At 46.3% G+C, this 24,551-nt stretch overlaps 1 protein-coding gene across 2 annotated transcripts in view; it reads right to left on the bottom strand.

The window, feature by feature from the left end:
* Positions 1–3,163, bottom strand: part of ARID1A (AT-rich interaction domain 1A) — a 69,000-nt gene extending 65,837 nt beyond the window's left edge. For both annotated transcript variants that reach the window (XM_045476202.1, XM_045476203.1), the window contains exon 1: positions 1,958–3,163. In XM_045476202.1, the coding sequence (XP_045332158.1) occupies positions 1,958–3,097 (1,140 nt within the window). In that variant the 5' untranslated portion in view covers positions 3,098–3,163. The remainder of the gene's footprint in view (positions 1–1,957) is intronic.
* Positions 3,164–24,551: the final 21,388 nt, after the last annotated feature.

The following is a 24,551-nucleotide window of genomic DNA, read 5'->3' as shown; positions in this document are numbered from 1 at the left end:
TTCCTACCTTAATAGAAGAGAAAAGCAGTTCTAGAATGAGGAAGGAACACAACTAATCAGTGAACAAAATCTCATAGCAGGAAGGTACAACTGAATACTGCTGGGGTGGGGGGCGGGGGGCATGAAAGGAGCTTTCCCCCTCTTTGAAAAGATACAGGACTCCTGACAAAAGCACTGAAGGCAGAACATGAAGAGGTACGAAGAGCAAAATTAAAATAAAACAGAATGCATAAAAATGTACCTTAAAGTTGTCATTTCTAAGCAAATATCAAGTATCATTATAGGTGGTTATCTTTATTATCTTGGAAGATGGGGGGAAAATGGAACATACCTTAAAATGCAAAGAAAAAAACAGTCGACCTCTATTTCAAAGCTCTAAAATAACAGATGACAAAATACAAAACTAGCCTTTTTGATATCTCGGGAACAAATGATAAATTTCACCAAACCAGGCCTTTAGGAGAAAGTCCCTCACAAAATCATGAAAGACATCGGCTTCTCTTTAAATTGAGCTGCTCTCCCAAAGTTCAATTAACAAAAGAAAGTGTTAACCAGACTCAACATGTAAACAAAGAATGAGGCCAGTCGTCCTTAAAACAGAACACTTGAACCTAATATGAAATTCTCTCTCAGAAAGCTTCCAGTTCTCAAAATAAATAAATAAAAGTTTTTCTCCTACCCCCTCCCATAAAGATCCCACATTTGTCACTCGATAAAAACCCCAGTAAAATAATTTCAATTCTGCAAAGCGAACAGGGTCAAAATTACTCAAGACAAATGCATCTTCAGAGCCATCAAAGAAGTCATTTATACCATCAGGAAAGTCACAAAACCAAAACAAACAGCAAACCCATTGTAGAGAAAAACTCAGCTACTGTTCTGACAACACAGAATCTATTTCAGGCTGCATAAAACATAACAAGCAAAATAAATCCAAGGTACAAGCAAAATGCCACTGCCTCCTCTTTTGTTTCGGCACAATGTAACAAGGGCAGCCTGTCTGGGGCTCTGCTCCTGCTGATACAGTATTGCTGCTTAAACCTCCCTCCTCAAGGTCACAGCCAATTTCAGCTCTGGAATAAAAGGCAGATAGTGGCAGCGATGGTTTGGGTTATCACTGGCAGAAAAGCAGAGTGTAAAAGTTTATGAGCTCATCAGGATTGTTGTACCATTACATCAGAGGCAATTATAAATGGCCAAGAGCAGGAGATGGGGAGCCAATCAGATCACAGATAGGATGTCAACCTAAGACCAACTGTCTCCTGGCTTTGACAGAAGGATTTTACCTCCATAATTCAAATCCCAAACCAAAGCAATCTGCACTTACTACTCCAATCACTCAGCTGTTTACCAGCACTTCCAGGGAGAAGCCCAGGCCACTGGGCCGACGGAGACTAAGACAGGAGATGGCCCAGGCTGCCCTGGGTGAACCGCAGCCGGCCTCTAGCTGCCCCCAAGCAGGCCCCTGCCCTCCCTCGAGGTACCCCCGAACCCGAGGGGCCCCTCCTTGAACGCACAGATGGGGAACGGCCTAGAGAAAGACAGGAGGGCGGGCAGAGAGGAGCGGCAGGTGAGCAAAGAATTGTTCACTCCACTCCCGAGCTCCTAACACCGCACACCCCTAACCTGAGCCCCCAGCACCCCCCTCAACCCCGGCCAGGCCCTTCCCCGCACATTCTGCCCCACACCCCCTTGAAGACCCCCGGAGTTCGAGGGGACCAGGAGGGAGGGAGAAGGGGAGCAAACACCTCAGGGAAAGCCCCACACAAAGGCTGAAGGAGGGAAGGAGAGGAAGGCAGACAGGCAGCCATTTTAAGAGAAGAGCCAGACAATGGCAGCTCCCCAGCAGTGGGGGCCCCGGACTGGGGGTATCCCAAGGCTGTGGCCTGCTCCCCGCAGCCGCCACCCACTCCCAGGACCCCGCTCGCCCCAGCCCCCTCCCCACTCAGCTGTGTACCTGCGGGGTCCGGGCGAGCGGCTGCCCCCCGCCGCCGCTGCTCCCGGGGCTCATGGGCGCGTGGTGGCTCCTTTGTTGGGCCCCTCCCGAGGCGGCTGCTGCCGCCGCTGCTGCTGCCGCCGCAGCCCCCCAGCACTGCGAGGCCATGTCCGCCGGGCCCTTGCCGGCGCCCCCGTCCTGGGGCCCGCCGCCGTAGTCGCCCCCGGGGTAGCCCTGGTAGCCCCGGGCCGAGCTGGGCGACGTGAGCAGTTGGTTGAGGGTGGGGGTGGCGGTGGGCTGGGGGGTTCCCCCGCCGGCCGCTGAGGGGCCGCCTCCCCCCATGGCCCCGAAGCGCTGCTGAGCGAAGGACGAAGACGACGAGGAGGCGGAGGCGCTGGAGGAGGGAGGCGGCTTGGAGCCTGCGGCCGCCGCCGCGCCGGAGCCCGGAGTGCCACCTCTCGGGGAGCTCAGCGCGTAGGCCTGGGGGGGCGGGGGGTAGGCGCTGCGGTTGGGGTAGTAGGAGTTGTACTGGTGGTTGGGGAAGCCGTGGTCGTGCGAGTTCTGCTGGGGCCCCGCGTAGGGCTCCAGGCCCCCGCCGCCGCCGCCGCTCTGCAGCGCTGCCAGGCCAGGGCTTTGTTGTCCGCCATGTTGTTGGTGGAAGACGGCGGCCGCCGCGGCGGCGACGGCAGACGGGCTCCGGCCGTAGGGTTGCCCGAAGCCGTAGGCTGGGGGCGGCAGGGCGGCCGCGGCTGAGTGAGGAGGCGCCCCCACCCCATCGCTGCTGCCGCCGCCGCCGCCGCCGGGCGGCTCCGTGAGGTTATTGTTCAGGGCGGGCCTAGGGCCCGCGTTCCCGTTCGAGTTCTTCAGGTCCGGCTCCGCGCCGGGCCCGCCGCCGGCGCCGGCTCCGCCGCCGCCGCCACCCCCATTGCTCTCGGCCCCGTCCTGCAGCTCCTTTCCCAGCGGCTGCGGCGGCCCCACGGCGGGGCCCTCGCTTTCCTGCCCGGCGGCTGCCTTCATTTCCCCGCGCTCGGCCGCTGCCGCCGCCGCCGCCTCGCCCCCCGCCTCCTCCCGCTGCTGCTGCTCCGCTTTCTTCAGCTCCGAGGGCGGCGGCGGCGGGTTGCCCAGGCTGCTGGCGGCGGCGGGGGCGACCTGCGCGGCCATGATCCCCGCTGTCTCGTCCGCGGAGAGACCCGGCCCTGTCTTCGTCTTCTCCCCCCCTCCCACCCCGCCCCGGGGCCGAGTCCCCCGGGCTGCCCTCCCCACCCGCCCGGGCGGGCCTCGCGGGGCTCCGCTGCTGCGCGGCGCTCGCTCGCTCGCTCCTCTCCCCCCCGCCCCGCCGGCTCAGGCTCCGGGCTGGCGGCGGCGGAGGAGGAGGAGGCGGCGGCGGCCGAGGCGCCGGCGGCTCAGCTGCTCCCGGCTCTGTAGGCTCGGGACCCGGCTCTCCCGGCTCATTCCCCCCAAGCCCTTGCCTGGGAATGAGGGGGGCGGTGGAGGCTCCGCTCCCCAGGGCCTGGCCCCGCTGTGACTCTCCGCTTTCTGCTGCCGGAGAAAGGAGGAGGGAGGGAGGGAGGGAGGCGAGGGGGAGGGGGCGGGGAGGGAGGGAGGGAGGGAGCGGGGGGAGGGGGACCCGGGACGGGCGGGCTGGAGGGCGCGCGGCAGCAGCCCGGGCGCCGGGAGGCAGAGTCGGAGCGCGGACTGGGCCGGGCGCCCTGCCTCCCCTCCCCGGCCGCGGCGCGAGCTGAGGCTGCTGCGCGGCAGCGGGCGAGCGAGCGGGCGGGCGGCCGGACTGAGCGGCTAGAGCGCCCCACTCTCCTCCGAGTCCCCCTCACTCCGACACGAGGCTCAGCACTGCCATTTTACCCAGCGCCGTCGCGGCCGCCTGGCAAACCCGGACCGGAGCGCGGAGCGGGCGCAGGCCATGGAACGGACTCGCTCCCTTCCCCTCACAAAGGAGGAGGGGAGAGAACAAGCCGCGGCGGCGGCAGGCCCTCTGCCGCTTTCGCTCGGCAGCGCCGCCGCCGAAGGCTTCGGGGAAAACCCGGCCCGGAACCCGCGCCTCCCCGGAGCCTGCGCCGCCTCCCTCCTGGCGTTCCTTCCTATCCGGGTCGGTCCCCTCCGGGCCGTACGGAGGGGAGCGGGCAGCGTGAACTTTACTCGCGGCTGCAAAATTGGCCTGAGCCCGAGACCGCGGCCGCCTCGGCCCAGGCCTGACCCTCTGGCAGCGGTCCTGGTCTCTTGGCTGCTACTTAGCACCTCTACAGCACTTTTATTCTTCAAAGCCTTTTACAAACCCGCTCTTAAAGACCCAGCTGAGTGAGCGAGCAGGGCCTAACATTTTACACCCTTTGCAAGCCCTAAGGAATGACAGATCGTTTGTTCAGACTTTCCGTTTTCCCACTCCCCAGCCCTCTTTAGCCGGGCCTCATAAGGCCCTGGGAGCGTGAGGTCCGACTCTCCCCATTTTCTAGAATTGTAAGACCGAGGGGAGGGGACTGCCCTGTCAGGGGGCGGAGGAGGGTGATTTTAAAAAGTAGCAAAGTCCCCAAAGCTACCCGCGTACTTAGACTTGGGGAAAAAAAAAAAAAAAAGTGATCAAGTTGCATCATATACAGCAATGGAATCAGACTATAAGAATGGGTTTGAGACCAAGCTGATCATCTCAGTCTTAGCTCATCCCAACACTAACGTAAAATGGTAACCACTTGAGCTACTTTGGGGGCCTAAGACAGCCTTCCAGCAGGAGAACCCAACCCTAATCTTTTCCCAAGAGAACTTAGCCCACAATGACCAATAGTGCCAGTCTCCAGAGACAATACCTGTAAAACTGGGGAACAGACCACAGAAGAGGCTCTGCAGAAGAGGGACGGCCACGCAGTGGGAAACCATTTTCTCCTTAAAGAGAGAAAAGGGACAGTCTAACAGGTCACTTAGAAAATAGATGTCCCCAGGAGCACCCAGGTGGCTCAGTCAGTTAAGCATCGGACTTTGGTTCAGGTCATGATCTTGAAGTTCGTGGGCTCCAGTCCGGTGTCCCGCTCTGTGCTGACAGAGCAGAGCCTGGAGCCTGCTTCTGAGCCTGGAACCTGCTTCACGTTCTGTGTCTCCCTCTCTCTCTGCTCCTTCCCCGCACATTCCCATTCTCTCTCTCTCTCTCTCTCTCTCTCTCTCTCTCAAAAAGAAACATTAAAAAAATAAAAAAGAAAGAAAATAAATGTAACCAAATTTATTTTCTATCCTCCAGTGTAAAGATTCATCACAGTTTACCACAGTTTCCAAGAGATGCCAATCGAGCTAGAGGCATACATAGAAACTTCTAGATCTACAGGCCCTACCACATCCCAGCACCAAGCAGTCTTTTCCTCCTCAAGCTGACTTGGAATGCTCTGACGTGACAGGCTACAAAAGCCAGAGGGGATTCCAGCTCCTCACCAGGCCCAGGCTGCCTTGGGAGAGGCCCAGGCCAGTGTAGTCACTAAACCCCAGGGCCTCTTTCCCCCCTCAGATTTTATAAATGGAGACTTCATAGCCACAGAGCCATTATCTTAGAACTGGCAGATCCCGCAGGCCCCTTGGACAAGTTCTGGCCATGCCACTGGTCACTGTGAATAATTCCAAAAACCTGAAGCCACTCCTACTCTGAAGAAAACTTAATAGGATCTTACGCTAAAAAGGCAAAAACCTTCCTGTTAGTCTAAGAGTGGTGGTGGATTTTCCGCCTCTAGCCAAGAACCAAAAGGACTACCAGGATCTGACTGACTGGAACGGGCCAGTGCCCTGGTTTCACTCACAGTCCTCAGGGGCAACTACTCTCCCAGTGCATTAGGTCCTAGAAACCAAATTATAGGCTGCCTCATAAATGGAGCTTGGCTATTTAATCAACTGCTTCTGAGCTGGCAAACAGTCCTGAGTCCTGCACACAAATGAGGAGTTTTTACATGCAATTACCCTGCCATTTTCCTCAGAGCTGGACTGTAATGGGAAACCTGGAACCCAGTGAAAATCTGGAAGCCAGAATGGATTTGTCTCCAGAGAAAGCCCTCATCTCCTTTTTTCAGTGGCTGTGAAATTTGGAAAGTGCCCAAATCCCTTTCCTACACGTGAGCACGCTGTTTTGAAAACAGCCACCATTTTTTTCTAGCAATAAGGTAAAGTGCACAAAAATCTATCCACCTGGACTGGAGCAGGTAATGTGGGATTTCTCCATTCCCACTTAAAAAAAAAAAAAAATCTCAAATCCTTCAGGGTCCTCTTCCACCTCTACCTTTAGAGCCCCACACCACTATCCCAGGGACTGACGAGTTGAAGGGAACTTTCTTAGAAACTGGCCCATCAGCTTTCCCTAGGGGCAATGGCAGCGGGAAAGGGGGGGGAGGGGAGGGGAGGAGCTGGGCACGTGGCTGGCTGGAGCTCCAAGACCCAGGTTTGGGGCTGCGGGTTCTCCCCGTGGAGTTTTTTTTCCCCCACGGCCCCAGTGTTTTAACCCCACACCCAGGCAGCTCAGGAATCCCGGCGCAGATTGGAGAACTAGGACTAGGACAGCGCTACCCTCACGAAAGCGCCTCTGCCACCAACAGCCTGATGGCAAATATGGACTGAATCGTTGACATGGAAACCGGACTAAAGTCTTGCTCGCTCCCTCACAAGAGAGTTCTTATCACCAACCCCGACCGCAAAGCACTTGGCAAACGTGGACTGGATCTCCCGCCCAGAGGATCAGGCGGAGTTTCTGTGCGCTGCTTTAACTCCTGCGGCTGCGGCAGCCAAGGAGGGGGGCAGGGCTGCCAGGACAAACCGACTGAAAATGGCAGAGGATGTTCTCATTTTATCTGGCTTGTACAGTGTGCATGGATTGGGCCGAGAATAAGAGAACAACCTATTAAAATCCACGCAGTCAACTGCAAAATGTGGAACCGAGGCCTGGAGGGTTTGTTAAGAGAGAGAAACGTTTGCAGGGAGAGAAACAGCCCTTCCTTTCTCGAAATTTGCTTCCCCTAAGTGTGCGAAATACAAAACTCAACAAACAAACAAAAGATCAGTCTCGGCTCCTTCCCTTCCTCACTCCTTTTGGGGGAAGGCGTTTTAAGCCTTAGGACCCTAGTGGAGGAATTGCCTCTGTTCTGAATAAGGCGCTGGGAATCGGAGGAGCGCGGGGTTGTGGCCCTCACACGCGTCCCCGCCGCGGCAAAGCATCAGACACCCAGCGGAGCTCTCCCGAGTGCGAACTGGAGCTGCGAGTTTGAGCAAAAGGGCAACTATGTCAGTTGACGGAAGCCAGAAGCAGAGTTCAAATCCTGGCGTGGATTTCCGTCTGGAGCTGTCTGCTTCTTAAAGTTTGTAACTCGGTGTTCAGAAACAGCCCCAGCGGAGGCTTTGGGAGCAGTGTGAAAGTCTAGCACTACCATCTGACAGCGAGCAGCAAAACTTTGGGCTGCATATTAAGCGAGGAAAGTGGATTGAAGCAAGAGTCAAGGCAATTCATTATATTATCGGCTCCCAGACGGGAGCTGTAAGTTACGAACTGGATCGCCACGGAGAAAAATGGAATGGAGTCTAAATGGCGCTCAACAGCTCTTAGCGGTAAAATTGTGGCTGCCCAGCACCTAGGATCCTAAAGCAGCAGCAGCAGCAACCGTAGAGGCATCGAGCCTGGCGGGCGCTCAACGACTGCTTGAGTAGATGCTTTCTTCCACTCAAGATTTTAAAATAAAATCTCAAGATTTTAAAATAATTTGGAGGAATTTACATTTAGAATAATAAGGGACACATTTTGAGAAATGTTCATTTCTGCATGAGGCTTTCTTTTTTTTTTCCCCCACGAGAAGAGTAGCTCTGTAAAAATACCTCTAGGCATAAGTCAACTTGCTTTTTTTTTTTTCTTTTTGTATCAATATAGAATGAGAATGCTCCTCACCATCACCTCACCAAAAACTAAAACCAGAAATAAAATAAAGATCCACGTTGGTCTGGTTTGCGGCAGATTGCAAACAAAATGTAACACCCAGGTTCAATCTAACATGAGGAAATAGGTACCAACTCGTACACTCTAATATTTTAGAGTGCACATTTTACTGATCCACAAATTTCATTGATGAGTTTGCTGACTATTCCTTTGGAGACGACAGAGTAAAACTACTAACAATATTTTAAAGGCAAACAAACATACCTGAACTGGAGTTCTATAAAACCACTGGCAGATCAGGAATTTGGACATTTCTGCTGAGCCTCACTGAAGGTCTGTATTCCCCAACTGATACAAAAATAGTAGATGAAAAGCCTACTTGCAAAGAAGCTTGAAAGCCACTTTATACTCCATGAGAAGAGAAACTTCAAGATGCTGTATTTGATACTTACTACACCAAGTTGTTTTTAGATTTGGAAAGCTAAGTACCAACAATATTACCAAGGGAAGATCAGGTCAGCAATCTTAATATTGAAGCCTATTTCTCAGGAACAGGAAAAGTTTGTTATCTTTGACTTTCCATATGAAACCAATGTAGGCTGCTTTTGTTTTGCTTTACTTTAAAACCAATCGAGGAAAAGTTCACACATGTAAAATGATTACAAGGGAAATTTTTGAAAGCTGAGGGTAGAGGAGAAAATCAGAAGGAAGATAAAATATTCGAGGTGGGTATTTCTTTCAGCCTGATTGCATAAAGCTCTCTTCACTGCCATTTTACTGAGATAGGAAAAAGAGAGAGTGGGGAAGTTTCTTGTTGCAACTCTGGAATGGATCTGGAATGGAGTCTTCTGCTCCAACACAAGTTAAATGGAAGAGTGAGAAAGAAGGAAAAACTGTGAGCACTGACAAAATGGAGGGAAGCAGGCATGCAGTCCTGTAAGACAGGATGGAAGGCTAAAACAGCAAATGTTCTGCCTGCTCTCTGCCACACAGCCACCTCAAGAGAATACTCCCAGCGTGCTCATCCCAGGCTTTTTATGTAAGAATCAAAGAAAATCCAAAGGAACCTATTAGGCATAAGACAGGAAGTGAATGGCCCCTAAGGGAAAGCATTCTGACTAGCTTTAATAGAATTTAAACTCAGCCATCCTCCCTACAGAAAGAAAATGGCTTCTTCCAAAGATAAAAGAAAAGTTGACCAAACAAAAAAGTGAGCTGTGGAATACTTTAGTGGTAGTGTTGCGGCACTCCAGTGAAATGCACAACTTACCAATGACACCAAAGGAAACCTGCCGGGGGAAAAAAATCACAGTGGGCTTTGGCACTTTATCAAATGATCACTTTCTGCCCCGAAATTGAACAACATTGGATTCAGAAGCCCCCAGAGGGGCTGGAGGGTGGGGACCACCAGGTTGGTTCTCGTTGGCCTACCCCTCCAAAGATACTATTGGAAACCTGTGTACAAATGTGTTGTTCTTCCAGTCTTGCTGTGGAGGGAGAGAACAGGAGACAAAGGAGAAATAACCCAACATACTTCATTGAACCTATCTGACAGGCCATTGAGAAAACAGTGCTGAACCCACCACCCCTCCCACACATACACACAATCCTCTCTACTACAGTGTATTTTCATCAATAGAGTCCATCCACAAAATACACTCAAACGAAAGAATACACAATGCCATGAAACATTAGGCACTATTTTTGCCCCAAACACTAAGACCAGGATATAGATTATACATTTTTTTAAAAAAATGTGAGGTCCCTTTCGACCTCAGAACAAAGTCTGAGAGCTCATTTATTTATTTATTTTTTCCTAATCAGCCACAGCTACCTAAAAATATGGACACTCTGTCCAACAAAAACTGGAGTTTATGGCTGATGTTGTGTTTCCCCTTCAACCAGCTAAAGTTGGAAGTCCAAAGTATTCTAGGAAAGAAGTGTGATAGTTGACTCCACACCTACTCTCTGGTTTTTTATGAACTAGCAGCCAGTGTTTCTAAAATGGAATCCTAGGAGAGTTGGAATACTACATGGCTTTCAAAAAGATCTTCTCTAGGAAAAAAACTTAGAGGTAAGGAAGTAATCCTGATTGGCTACTGAAGATTTTGAGTAATCCATCACTAGCACAATACTGGAGAGGTTAGACAGAAACCATTTTTATAAACATAACCAAATACCACAGATCAAGGGCACTCATTTTCCCCCTTGAATACTCGCCTTTCATAATGAAGCAACCTTACCCTATGCACCTGCCTTTCTTCAGCAATCCTTGAGTTGCATGTGCTGTTCTGACCCAATCCCCACCAAAACGGGTCCTCTTCTGAGGCTCAGAAATCTTGTGAGCATGTTATTCTTCCAACTAGAAATTAATAGTATGACTATTGCTAATAATAAGATTATTCCAAAGCCATGGTTATAAACTTCATTAAGTACCTTGCTCCTTGCTTTAACTATCTCCTGGAATACTTATTAAGGCTATGTTTGGTGTAGACATTTCTAAAGTGCCACAGTAAGACCCACAGGACAGCCTTGCCATAGCAAGAGCTCTAGGACCGAATGCAGTAACAAACAGGAACAGTCATGCCGAGCCCTAACCGTTCACTGACATCACCTTTTGACTGCCTGTGAGTGATTCATATTCTCAGTGATCTGCTAATTGAAGATTAATTAATTTAGTAAGTTCTTCACCATTGCACATTATGCTATCTGACCTACCTCCCTCATCTCTACCACACGTGCGCGCGCACACACACACACACACACACACACACACACTGACGTTAGGTTTTGGTGTGCAATGCCAAAATGAGAAATATTTAGCAGGAACAACAGGAGAAACATTTTCTAAACAGCTAAAAACATGGAGGGGATCTGGATAATAAGGCACGTTTGTTTTCTGCCTTATTTGAGGTTTTTAATTCTGTACTTCAAACACAGAACACACACACATAGACACACACACATATACAGTATATATAATTCTTTTAAGAGATCACAGATGCCAGCCAGCATTAGAGTTATACCAAACATTTTCTACACTGCCATTTTCCAAACTAAGTGAAACAGAACAAAAACATGGAGAAGGAATTTACAGGAATGGAGTACTACAAAGACAGATGAAAACTCTGGTCAAGGTCTTTTGGGAGATGAGTGGGGATGGAGGATGAACTAGGGAAAGACAAGATTTAAAGGAGGATGACCTACCTAATATTCAAGGCAAAGAGCCTATAGTTTGAGAGCTATCTCAATATTTGAGACAAATGTCTGGACTTTCATTTTAAGGCAGAGTTCCAAATGGCTATCCTCGTTTATAAATTGTAATGATCAATCTTAGACTCACGAAATCTAATCAGATGAACTACGTATGCTCAGATGCATCAGAGCAGAGGCTCTCCATGACGCAAATGACTATCACTGCTCTGTGATGCTTTGAAACCAGTCTAGAATTTTCCACTTTTTGATTGTGGATATCAATTCTCTCATTCAGTTTACTATAAATGGGAGGCCCTTTGACAATTATTTTGCTGTGCCGTACAGCATTGTATATATCCTACCTTTGTACCTCCTATAAAGTACGTTGTAGGCTAATGTCTACTTAAGAGGAAAGACATGCCTCCAAAATAGTATAGGCCTTTTTCACTCAAAACTTATAAGTTCTTAGCACTCAGGTCAAGATCCCTCATTTTCAGAGAAAGTTGATGAAGAAAGAGAAAAGAGAAAGAAAGACAAACTTAAGACATGGCAATACCCATTCTATAGGTCCTTGAGATTTTGGTGAGTACCAAGAAAATAATGAATGTTAAAAGTACTTTGAGATCACCGGCCTAGTTATCAAAGGTATTATTATTAACAATATTACTAATGCTCTTACATGCAGGTTATATTTTAGTCATTCTTTTCCCCTCGTGAGAACTCAGACAAGTGAATTTGGATAACTTCTCCTGTTCCTCCTTCTTTTCTCTCTTCTCTCTCTCCTTTTTGTCTCAGTGTCACATAGGCTTTCACATCGGGTAATTGGACTCTGACTAAATAGTACGAAAGTGTCCATGAGGTACAATTTATGCCACACAGCTGCTTTCAAAGCTCAGGCGCCTGTCCATAACAGTGATCATAACAGGGACTCCTGCATAGATTGGAACCCAGTGCTGCTACGGCAGTTACGTAGAATGATGCGGTATTTGTTCTACCTACTTGACTGAGTCTGAGTTTAGAATGGTCTTTGATCTTTTTAAGAAGAGAAACAACTATCCACCAAAATGAATGGCTGAGATGCACCAAATCAAATAATGTCCTTAATTGGACAGATGAGGGCGAAAAGAACAAGCCGGACTTAGAGTCCGTTTAATTGCACCTCTCCAACAGAATCCTGGTGCTAGATGAGGAAACAGAATACAGCCTTCCACCCTTTTGATCCTTGCTATTGAAGACAAGAATTTGATCTTTAGATCAGTGTTTGGAGGGTTTCAAAATTAGTGACCTGGGAAGTCCCCAGCCAGCAGCTAGCACTTCCTCACTCCATGAGCGTGTGGTTATTCCTTTCAGGGGACTGGTGTCTCCAGCTCAGTCTTTTTGAGCACCTCATGTAGCAATGATGCAAAGCAGAACAGTTACTAGAAGAAATCCTAAATACTCAAAGCTACATTGAGCAGGTAGAAACTCCTGTTTTCTTTTTCAAATGTGAAAACATGTGTTCAAGAGAATTGTTTATAAGATGGATTTTTTTAAATGGCATCTTCAAAACCAGTTTGCTGTTGGAGTGATGTTTACCTTAAACTCTAAACGTTATAAAAGTTGGAGTGATGTTTACCTTAAACTCTACACACTTACCAGTTGACAGCATTAGAGTCTTCTATAATTTAAAAATCAAATAGAGAAGAAAACAAATTCTTGTCTCCATACTGCTTAGGCCTTCGTATAGGTAAGGCTGAGTACACGGTGATAGAAATGTGTTGGCAAGAGGTTAAATTTATAAAAGTATATAAAAAAAAAAGGAGAAACAAATTTCGCTAAGGCTGCATGGCAGGAACTTGCCAGTGACAACGTTTGCCACATTTTCTTCCAGAAACCAGGAAAACCAAGGAGATGAAGTCGGCCTAAAAGTCAGAAGAATATGAAAAGAAAAGTAAATAAAGACATTGGGCAGCCTCTTATATGTCCGTAACTTCCAGAGAATAGCCCGAGTGTAACGTGGGGGAACAAGGCACCTAGACTCACCTAGGGCTGTAGGCCATGAACCTCCAAGGTCAGAGTCTCAAGAAGGAAGAAGCAGCAGGCTTTGCTCCAGCCCAAGCCGTGTGCCAATGATGTCATGTCATTTGTAGCAGGAATCCCTCCTTCCATGGGGAGCTATTAAGGAGGAGCTCTGTTCCAAAACAGGGTTTTCCAAATCGCCTCTCTCTGTAGGCTTCCCCGAGGGCCAGGTATTAGAAGAACTTGCATGCTGTACCTGTAAAGGAAAAGGAAAATAACAGAGGCCCTAAAATGAAATTAAGCAACTCAGTCTGAAATTTTTTTTGATGAAAGTAGGGATAATTGTTGTTGAATTATTTCAGCCTCACACATAAGAATCAGGGAGACTGGGGTGCCTGGCTGGTGCAGTTGGAAGAGGATGTAACTCTTGATCTCGGGGTCGTGAGTTCGAGCCCCATGTAGGGTGTAGAGATTACTTAAATAAATAAAACTTAAAAAAAAAAAAAGAATCAAGGAGGCCGAAATTCCTTATTGAATACCTCAAATTTACTTTGAATCCCTTTTTTCTTAAAATTGTTTAATGTTTATTTCATTCTTGAGAGAGAGAGAGAGGGACAGAGGGTGAGTGGGAGAGGGGCAGAGAGAAAGAGAGGGAGACACAGAATCTGAAGCAGACTCCAGACTCTGAGCTGTCAGCATAGAGCTTGACGCGGGGCTCGAACCCGTGGACCTCGAGATCATGACCTGAGCTGAAGTCGGATGCTTAACTGACTGAGCCACCCAAGCGCCCCTACTTTGAATTCCTTAATATCAGAATGAATTTTTTAAAAGCACAAATCTATGTATGAAAAATTTTATATTCCATATGGATTTTACTAGAGCTCTAAACAACAATGCCTTCTGCAAATGGATGAAGAAAAATATTCATACAGAAGCATCTCTTACACAACCAAAATTTCAAGATTTAAGATGGATTTAGAAGAAAATATGGAGAAATACAGACATGAAAAAGAAAGGTGGATAGATCCTCCCATCTCATACACTTTTGATGACAATAATAGTAATCTCTTGAGTGACCACTATGTGCATGCCATCTAGTCTCTAGTGCTCACAAAAATCCACTAAGATAGATATTATTATCTCCAAATATAAACCAAGATACTGGAGCTCAGATTAAGCAATCCAGGCCATGATGCTTGTAAATGACAGAGTCAGGATTCAAACCTAGCTCTCTTACAAATTCCAAGTCCTGACTTTTCAATAAAAATAGATAGTAAATGCCATAGTGTATTTGGTAATGTACTTTTTCAAGATACCAGTATTAACTGTTTTATTAGATGCATCACCATACATATATATATGCCACTAGACATATTAATGCCACTATCAAGTATGAGGTCAAAATAAAACTATTTAATTGGTCTTTTAACTTTAGTATAGAGCTGACATACTACTGATCCCAATCAGACAATAAACATACTTTCTTTGGATGTCTTAGAGTCTCTCAGTTCAAAATGTGTTTCTAAGACTAGAAGCTTCGGGATCACCTAGGAGCTTCTTAGAAACGTACAATCTCAGGCCCTATTTCAGACCTTCTGAAACAATCTGCATTCTGACAAGATCCTTAGGTGCTTTGTATACAAATTAAAGTGTAAGTGGCACTGTCTTAGAGATGGATGACTCCAGAAAAAGGGATGCCTCTCACCCACACTGAAGTCATCTTTGTTCCTAAGACCAGGGAGGGAGAGAATTATTCACATTATTCACATTATTCACATTATTACCTTTCCTTTCTGTTTTTAAACCAAATGTTCATCAGTCATTCTTTTTTTTTTTTAGTAACAGCTTTATTGAGATATATTAAAATTCACTCATTGAAGCGCACAATTCAATTGTTTTTAGCTTACTCAGAGTTGTGCAACCATCACCACAATCAATTTTAGAACATTGCATCACCCCAGAATGAAACCCCATACTCTTTAGCAGTCGCCCCCCCCCCTCCCCTGCCCTCACCATTCTCACCAGCCCCAACCCTAGGCAACCACCAATCTTTCTGTCTCTACAGATTTGCTTGTTCTGGACATTTCATATAACACAATACAATATATGGTCTCTTGTGATTGGCTTCTTTCACTTACCATGTTCTCAGAGTTCATCCACGTTGTTCATCAATCCATCTTAATCCTTCCTCACAAGTGGAAGTTATTCTTTCAACAGATGTGCGGGTGCCAGGCCAGGGGACCCATCACCCAGTCCTCCCTATGGAACTCCTGAGTGCCACTGCTCCCCTAGGAAAAGCCTTTCTCTTCCCATTACTAACTACCCTAATAAGGAGGTCTTTAAGAGTTCCCTTTGCCCATCTTCTCCCTGGGATTTGGCGGCTCAAGGACAGCTGGCCCTTGGCCAAGTTTCTCTCCACAACACCTGCGGGCACACTACGAGTGCTGCCACCTTATGCCCATTTCTTGAAGTAGTGGACACTGGGTCAGGCCCCGTCTTCCTCCCCAGAGTCCTGCTCTCTGCTGTTTCCACAGCAAGGAAGGTTGTGACTCATGACTGAGTGTGACCAGGAGAGGTCGAGGGTGTGCCGTGTGGGAACACATGCCTGGTACCTTCAAACAACCAAGAGGCCGAGAAAGAAGCAAGTGCAAATGCACTTGGGGCGAAAGGGGACATGATTTTGCAATCTCTCTTCCTGATTCTCTTGGCTGTTTCTTCAGCCACCATTTGCTCTTCCTCTCCTCGCTTCACTTTCATTTCCCTATGTTATTCTTCGCAGAATAGGGAACCTAAACATCTCTCCCCTTTCCTTTCTACCTGGATTGTTTTCTCTTGTGCTTCCAGCAGCCCCACAGTGGTGCACTTAGACATTTGGATTCACTAAGTTACTTCTTAAAGAAGAGAGTCAGTCCAGGGGCGCCTGGGTGGCTCAGTCAGTTGAGCGTCGGACTTCGGCTCAGGTCATGATCTTGAGGTTCATAGGTTCAAGCCCCGCGTCGGGCTCTGTGCTGATGGCTCGGAGCCTAGAGCCTGCTTGGGTTTCTGTGTCTCCCTCTCTCTGCCCCTCCCCCACTCGTGCTCGCACTCTCTCTCTCTCTCTCAAAAATAAATTAAAAAAATATGTACATAAAAAAAGAGAGAGGGGCGCCTGGGTGGCGCAGTCGGTTAAGCGTCCGACTTCAGCCAGGTCACGATTTCGCGGCCGTGAGTTCGAGCCCCGCGTCAGGCTCTGGGCTGATGGCTCAGAGCCTGGAGCCTGTTTCTGATTCTGTGTCTTCCTCTCTCTCTGCCCCTCCCCCGTTCATGCTCTGTCTCTCTCTGTCCCCAAAATAAAATAAACGTTGAAAAAAAAAATTAAAAAAAAAAAAAAAAAAGAGAGAGAGTCGGTTTAAACATTCTGCCTTACTGGGAAGCAGGACAAGGAAGAGGTTTTTTTTTTTTTTTTTTTTTTTTGTTCTCCCAAATCAAGATAGTCTTCTTTAATGGAGAATTCTTGATATGAGACCTAAATTAACGTTCCCAGAGAAAAATCAGCGTAATAACGAAAACACTTTCTCGAGATGCTCGTGGCTGGATTTAGAACCTTGCTGGAGTTCATTTTGGGGTGGACAGTTTGGCTACAGGTTGTTGCACACTACCCCATACTTCCCGAGTAGCCCATATGTCCCCCAGTCATGGCCTTATTCCTGAGACAGGCTTTCCAAACTCACACTTCAGGTACCTCAAGCTCTCACTGTCACTCTGTCATATTCATTCAAGAAATGTTTGGCTCCTACTGCCCTCCAGAACTGTGCCGTACACAAGGCAGACAAGGATCCAGTTCTCAAGGCGTTTTGCACGAGAGAACGTGGAGAAGGATGTATAATGGTACACTGCAGCCGTAATAGACTCGTCATGTGTTTGGCCGATTCCCTCTGTGTGTCTTTTTTTTTTTTTAACGTTTTTTATTTATTTTTGAGACAGGGAGAGACAGAGCATGAACAGGGGAGGGTCAGAGAAAGGGAGACACAGAATCTGAAACAGGCTCCAGGCTCTGAGCTGTCAGCACAGAGCCCGACGCGGGGCTCGAACTCACGGACCTAGCGAGATCATGACCTGAGCTGAAGTCGGCTGCTTAACTGACTGAGCCACCCAGGCGCCCCATTCCCCTCTGTGTGTCTTAATGAACCCTGCTCTCTCGGACTGAAGCAGGCAAGAAAGACCTTGCTGTCTTGGACATCAAGGAAGAAAAGCAGGTGGACTGATGTGGTCCTGGCTGGTAGCCTTGCAGAACCTTCTACCTTCAACTTCCTTTGACACTTGAATCACCCTGAGAGCCACCGAGGTATCACAAAGGCTAAGAACCATGGTGGTAATGGATTTCATATTTCTGAATTCTTAGCTGATAGCTTATACGTATCAGGCTTTGCTTAGAAATTGTTCTTATACACAATGTTTGTTAATTTATATAGTTTCATATTTTTTAGCTGCATAAATGATTTCTCTTGGGGGTTTGTTTGCGTGACCATCCTTTAATCCTTGGACACTTAGAACAGGGTGTTACATACCTTTTCTATTTTCTACTCTTTTTGTCTCTCACAGAGCTGGGCATACCAATGGGAGCTTGTTAAACTTTTACTGTTAGTCAGCTTGTAGTGGAATGCATTATTTATCTTCTCTTGCTTGGGGGTCAAAGCAACCAACCAGATCTAAAGACACATTTAGAAGACCTGTCAACATAAACTGGTGTGTATTTACTCTGACTTTGCTATTACAATTCAGAAAAGCTGCACTTATCCACACCTTTGAAAAATATAACCGCCTGAATCAGTTTTCTAAATAATAAAAGTAATCCCTTTAAGTAGCAGATGCTTAAAAATCTGCCTTTAATGAAATATTATATTAAATAAAATAGATTTCTGCATTCTCAAAATGTATCTTATTTTCTTGGTCATTATTAGCATTCAGAACTCGAGGGCAAAGTAATGCATCTTTGAGAAACACAGAAATATGCTAGGCTTTTTAGTCTACCCAAAATGATCCAAGGTTGGTGTGTTTCTGTGTTCATTCATGTCCTTTTAATAATTTTCTTTTTTCCTTTTCTTTTTTTTTTTACATTCTTAATCTTCACTTTATTTTTTTTTAAGTTTATTTTTGAGAGAGAGAGACAGACAGAAAGAGTGTGAGTGGAGGAGAGGCAGAGAGAGAGGGGGACACAGAATCTGAAGCAGGCTCCAGGCTCTGAGCTGTCAGCACAGAGCCCGGCACGGGGGTCGAACTCACGAACCGTGAGATCATGACCTGAGCTGAAGTCGAATGCTTAATTGAGCCACCCAGGTGCTTCTATTTGTTTATTTTTTTTAATTTTAACTCCAGTATAGTTAACATACAGTGTTAGTTTCAGGTATACAGCATAGTGATCCAACCATTCTATATATTCCTCGGTGCTCATCATGGTAAGTGTACTCTTTTTTTTAAGTTTATTTATTTTGAGAGAGAGAGAGAGAGTGAGCACTGGGAGAGGCAGAAAGAGAAGGAGAGAGAGAGAATCGCAAGCAGTCTCTGCACTGTTAGTACAGAGCCCGACATGGGGCTCAAACTCACAAACTGTGAGATCCTGACCTGAGCCAAAACTAAGAGTCGGCCACTTAACCAACTGAACCACTCAGGTGCCCGGTAAGTGTACTCTTAATCCCCTTTGCCTATTTCACCCATCACCCCCACCTACCTCCCCTCCTCTCTGGTAGCCATCAGTTTGTTCTTTATAGTTAAGAGTCAGCTTTTGGTTTATCTCTTTGTTTTTTCTTTGTTCATTTGTTTCTTAAATTCCACATATGAGTGAAATCATATGGTTTTTGTCTTTCTCTGACTATTTCACTTAGCATTATACTCTATAGATCTACTCATTGTTGCAAATGGCAAGATTTCATTCTCTTTTATGGCTGAGTAACATTCCTATATATATATATATATATATATATATATATATATATATATATCACATCTTCTTTATCCATTCATCTATCAATGCACACTTGGGCTGGCTGCTTCCATAATAATAATTTTCTTTCTGGCTTTTTGCCCCCTATTTTGTTAAGATATTAGATAGTACCTCCTGAGACTTCCTGGGTGCCTAGCTTTGGTAATCCTCTCCCTAATCTGCATCTTGGGAAACCAGATAATCAAATTTATTAGCATTGTGTGTAAAGTAAGAGCAAACAGGTTTTGAATTTGAGAGTCTCTCCTAAAAGTGAGTAGTACTGACTTTCAAAGGCAGTTCAATGTTCCTTTTTATTTACTCCAGTATTCTGGGGGTGCCTAGGTGGCTCAGTCAGTTAAGCCTCTGACTTCAGCTCAGGTCATGATCTCATGGTTCATGAGTTCGAGCCCCACATGGGCTCTCTGCTGTCAGCACAAAGCCCGCTTCAGATCCTCTGTCCCCCTCTTTCTACTCCTCCCCTGCTCTCGCTGTCTCCAAAATAAACATTAAAAATAAAAAGAAAAAAGAAATAGTAAGTATAAAAGCTGATATTCAGATCCAATCCTGAATCAAAAGTCTGGATTTTCTAATTTTTTCTTTCAGAAAACAGAAAACAGACGTTTATTTGTCCAGTAACAGTCTGGCAGATCCTGGACCGCAGGCAGCTCTACTCCACTTGGTCAATCAAGGACTTGGGTTCCTTTCATATTGTTGCTTTGCTCCCCCCGCCCTTTTTTAATGTTTATTTATTCATTTCGAGAGAAAGCAAGAGCAGGGGAGCAAGAGCATTAAGACCTTTTTAATGTTTATTTATTCATTTCGAGAGAGAGGAAGAGGGAGAGGGAATGCCAAGCAGACTCCGTGTTCAGTGCCCCTGGATCCCACGACTCTGGGATCATGATCTGAGTTGAAATTAAGAGTCGCACATTTAACCGACTGAGCCATCCAGGCACCCCAGTTTTACTCTCTCTTATAGGGATTTCACCTCAGTTGCATGGTCAAAACTCTGTCTCAGGCACATCTGGTCCAGCTTGTTCTGGATCAGTAGTGGCCTGACAGGAGTGTGCAGAGGAAACTTCAGGTGCCTGTGTGTTGGGGGGAAGGAGGTATAGGGAATCTGGGTGCTCCTGGATGAATAAGGGTTAAGGACTAGGGGTGCCCATCTCCCTACCTCCACCTACCTCTCTCTCTCTGGTTCCCATACCTAGAAAGCTACTCTCAAAGTCCTCATCCTTTCTATTAAGCCAAATTGCCTTCCTTAAAACCATTGCTGAGAGATAATAAGAGGGTATTCAGCATGTATTCTGGTCATTGTGATCAACTTGACCATGGATGTATTGGCAATAAATGTAACCAACCAGCTGTGTCTATAATCAGCAATTATTATTTGAAGATAAAGTGGAAGTGCTTCTTTCCAGTTGCTACAATCTTCCTCTGAAGGAGGGGTTAGGGATAACTTGGACTAACCCAGCTTGAGCCAAAGGCCAAATCTTTTAAAGTCCAGGGTTAGGTTCCATAAGAGCAGATCTAAAGCCGCCCAAGGAAAGCCAAATGGCCAAATATTGGCCAGGGATATGAACACCCCCTCCCGAGTGCAAAGGCAAATAGTGGATTGGTGGAATATAGTGTTGAGATTTGGGTGAGAACAAGTACAGAAGTAGTTCAATAAGAAGAAATCTTAGATGGAGCGCCTGGCTGGCTCAGTTGGAAGAGTATATGACTCTTAATCATATACTCAGGGTTGTGAGTTTGAGCCCCATGTTGGGTATAGAGGGGACTTAAATAAATAAGTAAATCTTAGAAGAAGAAGAAGAAGAAGAAGAAGAAGAAGAAGAAGAAGAAATCTTAGGCAATTTTCTAAAACACCTGTGACTGGAAGACATGTAGAGGGGTCAATGTGGTTTAAAGGGACAGGATCTTCTGTGAAGATATATGAGATGACTTAAATCAGGGGAGCTATTCACAAGTTCCATTAGCCAATGGCATGGTCCCCTAATGAATAAATGACAGTGAGAATTGTGCTTTTTCTGAGTTTTTATTTAATATTTCTAGCAGCTTTGTGAAGCCTTTAATTCTTTTTTTTATGTTTATTTATTTTTGAGAGAGAGAGAGAGAGAGAGCAGGGGAGGGGCAGAAAGAGAGGGGCTCAGGGATCTGTCAGCAGGCTTCACGCTGATAGCAGAGTGCCCAATGTGGGGCTTGAACTCGTGAACCACGAGATCATGACCTGAGTTGAAGTCAGATGCTTAACTGATTGAGCCACCTGGGCACCTTTAATTCTTTATTTTTCTTCCTTATCCCATTAATTGTGACAAGCACCAATTCAGTTAATTCATATTTTCTTCCATTTTCTGCTTCTGCTTTAGGTAAGTTTTATGCTATGTAACCTATATGCTCATATATATTATTGTATTCATTTCTGCCCAAACTGCTTCTACCCAGTTAGCTATACTGTCCCGTGATTCCACCCTTGGGGTTGGTTTTTTCCCTTGACTTTTTTTCCTTCAAATTTTCAGATTTACAGTTTTGTCTGTTACTTGGCCTTCTGTACACCTACTACCTTTTTGCCTAGAAGATGTGAAACATCTGGTGTTCGTTGTGGTAAAGAGGTTTGGGATTCTAAGGGCTCTTCTTTCTTCAGATCCTGCAACCCATCAAAGTTGGGCCCCAAACTCCGTTTAACTAAAAGTCAACTGAGATCAATAATTCACCCTTCAAAGTTTTGCTTTGGATCTTTGTGTGAGGAGGAGGGAGAAGTAGGGATGTGGGCTGTGAGCTATGACTGATGAGAGATTCTGAGCTACACTACTTAGACACTCCTGATATCCTGACCCTTGAAAACTATATGAGAGGGGCGCCTGGGTGGCTCAGTCGGTTAAGCATCCGACTTCGGCTCAGGTCATGATCTTGCGGTCCGTGAGTTCGAGCCCCGCGTCAGGCTCTGTGCTGACTGCTCAGAGCCTGGAGCCTGTTTCAGATTCTGTGTCTCCCTCTCTCTCCGACCCTCCCTCACTCATGCTCTGTCTCTCTCTGTCTCAAAAATAAATAAACGTTAAAAAAAATTAAAAAAAAACCCACTCACTTAAAATACCTAATTCTATACTTGTTTAATGTCTGTCTACTTCACTGGGGCAGAGACCACATCTAACTTTTCATTAAGCACAACTCCCAGCATTCGGGAGGCATTCAAATATATATATATATATATATATATATATATATATATATATATGTAAATAAATAATAACCAATAAAATAAAGAATCTTAAACCCAAGAGTAATTGGCTGCCAACATTTTGTATCCCTAAAACATGTTTATAATGGTGTCTTTTCAAAAATCATCCTTCACGTAGGACGAAAACATTTATTTGCCTCTATTGTAGCACTATCATATCAAATAGAAGTTGTCCATCTGTGAGCTCCATGAGGGCAGGGACTTTAGTTTATCACCTTTGTATTTACAACATTTGCAAGTGCCCATCACAAAGACATTCAATAAATGCTTGCTGAGTGATAAATTAAGTGATCATGTGGAATGACTAAAGGTAGACTTTCCACGATATGAGTCAAGACTTGAAATTGTGCCATATCACTTAGTATTGCAGTTTGCGGAATTCTTTGCTTTGTTGTAGTATTATCAGTTACACTGAATTAAAAAATGAAGCCCTATAAATAATGCCTCTTGACCCAACCAAATTTTTAAAAAAAATTTTATGTTTTTATTTATTTTTGAGAGAGAGAAAGAGAACGTGAGCAGGGGAGGGGCGGAAAGAGAGGGAGGGAGACACAGAATCTGAAGCAGGCTCCGGGCTCCAAGCTGTCAGCACAGAGCCCATTGCAGGGCTCTAACTCGTAATCCACGAGAGCATGACCTGAGCCAAAGTTGGATGCTTAACTGACTGAGCCACCCAGGTGCCCTGACCAAACCGAATTTAATTTTTTTAAATGTTTATTCAATTTTGAGAATCAGAGACAGAGCATGAGTAGGGGAGGGGCAGAGAGAGAGGGAGACAGAGAATCTGAAGCAGGCTCCAGACTCTGAGCTGTCAGCATAGAGCCTGACGCAGGGCTTAACTCATGAGCCATGAGATCATGACCTGAGCTGAAGTTGGATGCTCAACCGAGCCACCCAGGGACGCCCAGGCGTCCCTGGACCAAACCAAATTTAAATAGGAGGTCCTACTCAGACAGTAAATCAGAGCAAGGATAGTAGCACCTTTTAGTCCAAATGCCATCCCAGTTCAGCAGGTAGAGAGCGCAGGAAGTTGACATCTCAACGTTTATTTATTTTTGGGACAGAGAGAGACAGAGTATGAACAGGGGAGGGGCAGAGAGAGAGGGAGACACAGAATCGGAAACAGGCTCCAGGCTCTGAGCCATCAGCCCAGAGCCCAACGCGGGGCTCGAACTCACGGACCGCGAGATCGTGACCTGGCTGAAGTCGGACGCTTAACCGACTGCGCCACCCAGGCGCCCCAGGAAGTTGACATCTCATAAGACATTTAGATCCACGCACTAGTCAATCGCTGTTTTTGCTAAACCAGCAAATCCAAGATTCTACAATTAGAAGGGCTCTCTTGAAAGACAATGCCATTCAAAATACTAGAAAGTTCAAGTGATAATAGGATTTGGATAACTCATGATACATGCAATAGTAAAGTTCAGAGCAAAATGCCTTGAGACTGTATGTAGTATTTACAGTAATACTTATAAATGGCCATGAGTGTAAATACTAATGTGTCCCAGAGCTTACTTTAAAAAAATTAAACTAGGGGCGCCTGGGTGGCGCAGTCGGTTAAGCGTCCGACTTCAGCCAGGTCACGATCTCGCGGTCCGTGAGTTCGAGCCCCGCGCCGGGCTCTGGGCTGATGGCTCAGAGCCTGGAGCCTGTTTCCGATTCTGTGTCTCCCTCTCTCTCTGCCCCTCCCCCGTTCATGCTCTGTCTCTCTCTGTCCCAAAAATAAATAAACGTTGAAAAAAAAATTAAACTAAATTAATTTTTATTTTATGTTATTGTGAAAACTTACAAGAGAACTATTAAAGTCTTTCTCAAAAAAAATAAAAAAAAAAATAAAGTCATTCTCAGTGGGGGGCACCTGGGTGGCTCATTTTGTTTAGTGTCCGACTCTCGATTTTGGCTTAGGTCATGATCTCATGGTTCAAGGGATCGAGCCCTGCATCAGGCTCTGTGTTGACAGCATGGAGCCTGCTTGGGTTTCTCTCTCTTTTCTCTTTCTTCCCCTCCCCCACTCGCACTCTCTCTCCCTCAAAATAATAAATACATTTTTTTTAAAAGCCATTCTCGGGGCACCTGGGTGGCTCAGTTGGTTAAGTGTCTGACTTCAGCTCAGGTCATGATCTCATGGTTCATGGGTTTGAGCCCCGCATCAGGCTCCACATACTGACAGTGCAGAGTCTGCTTGGTATTCTCTCTCCTCTCTCTCTGCCCCTCCCTGACTTGCATACACAGACTCTCTCGTAAAAATAAATAAATAAAATTAAAACAAAAAAAGTCAATTCTCAGTGGAAAAAGTACATCTAAAGTACATGTTATACCAGAACAG

Source organism: Leopardus geoffroyi, chromosome C1 (genome assembly GCF_018350155.1).
Source record: "Leopardus geoffroyi isolate Oge1 chromosome C1, O.geoffroyi_Oge1_pat1.0, whole genome shotgun sequence".
NCBI lineage: Eukaryota > Metazoa > Chordata > Mammalia > Carnivora > Felidae > Leopardus > Leopardus geoffroyi.
The sequence above is the reverse complement of the archived record's forward strand: the minus strand, read 5'-3'. Positions and strand labels throughout refer to the sequence as shown.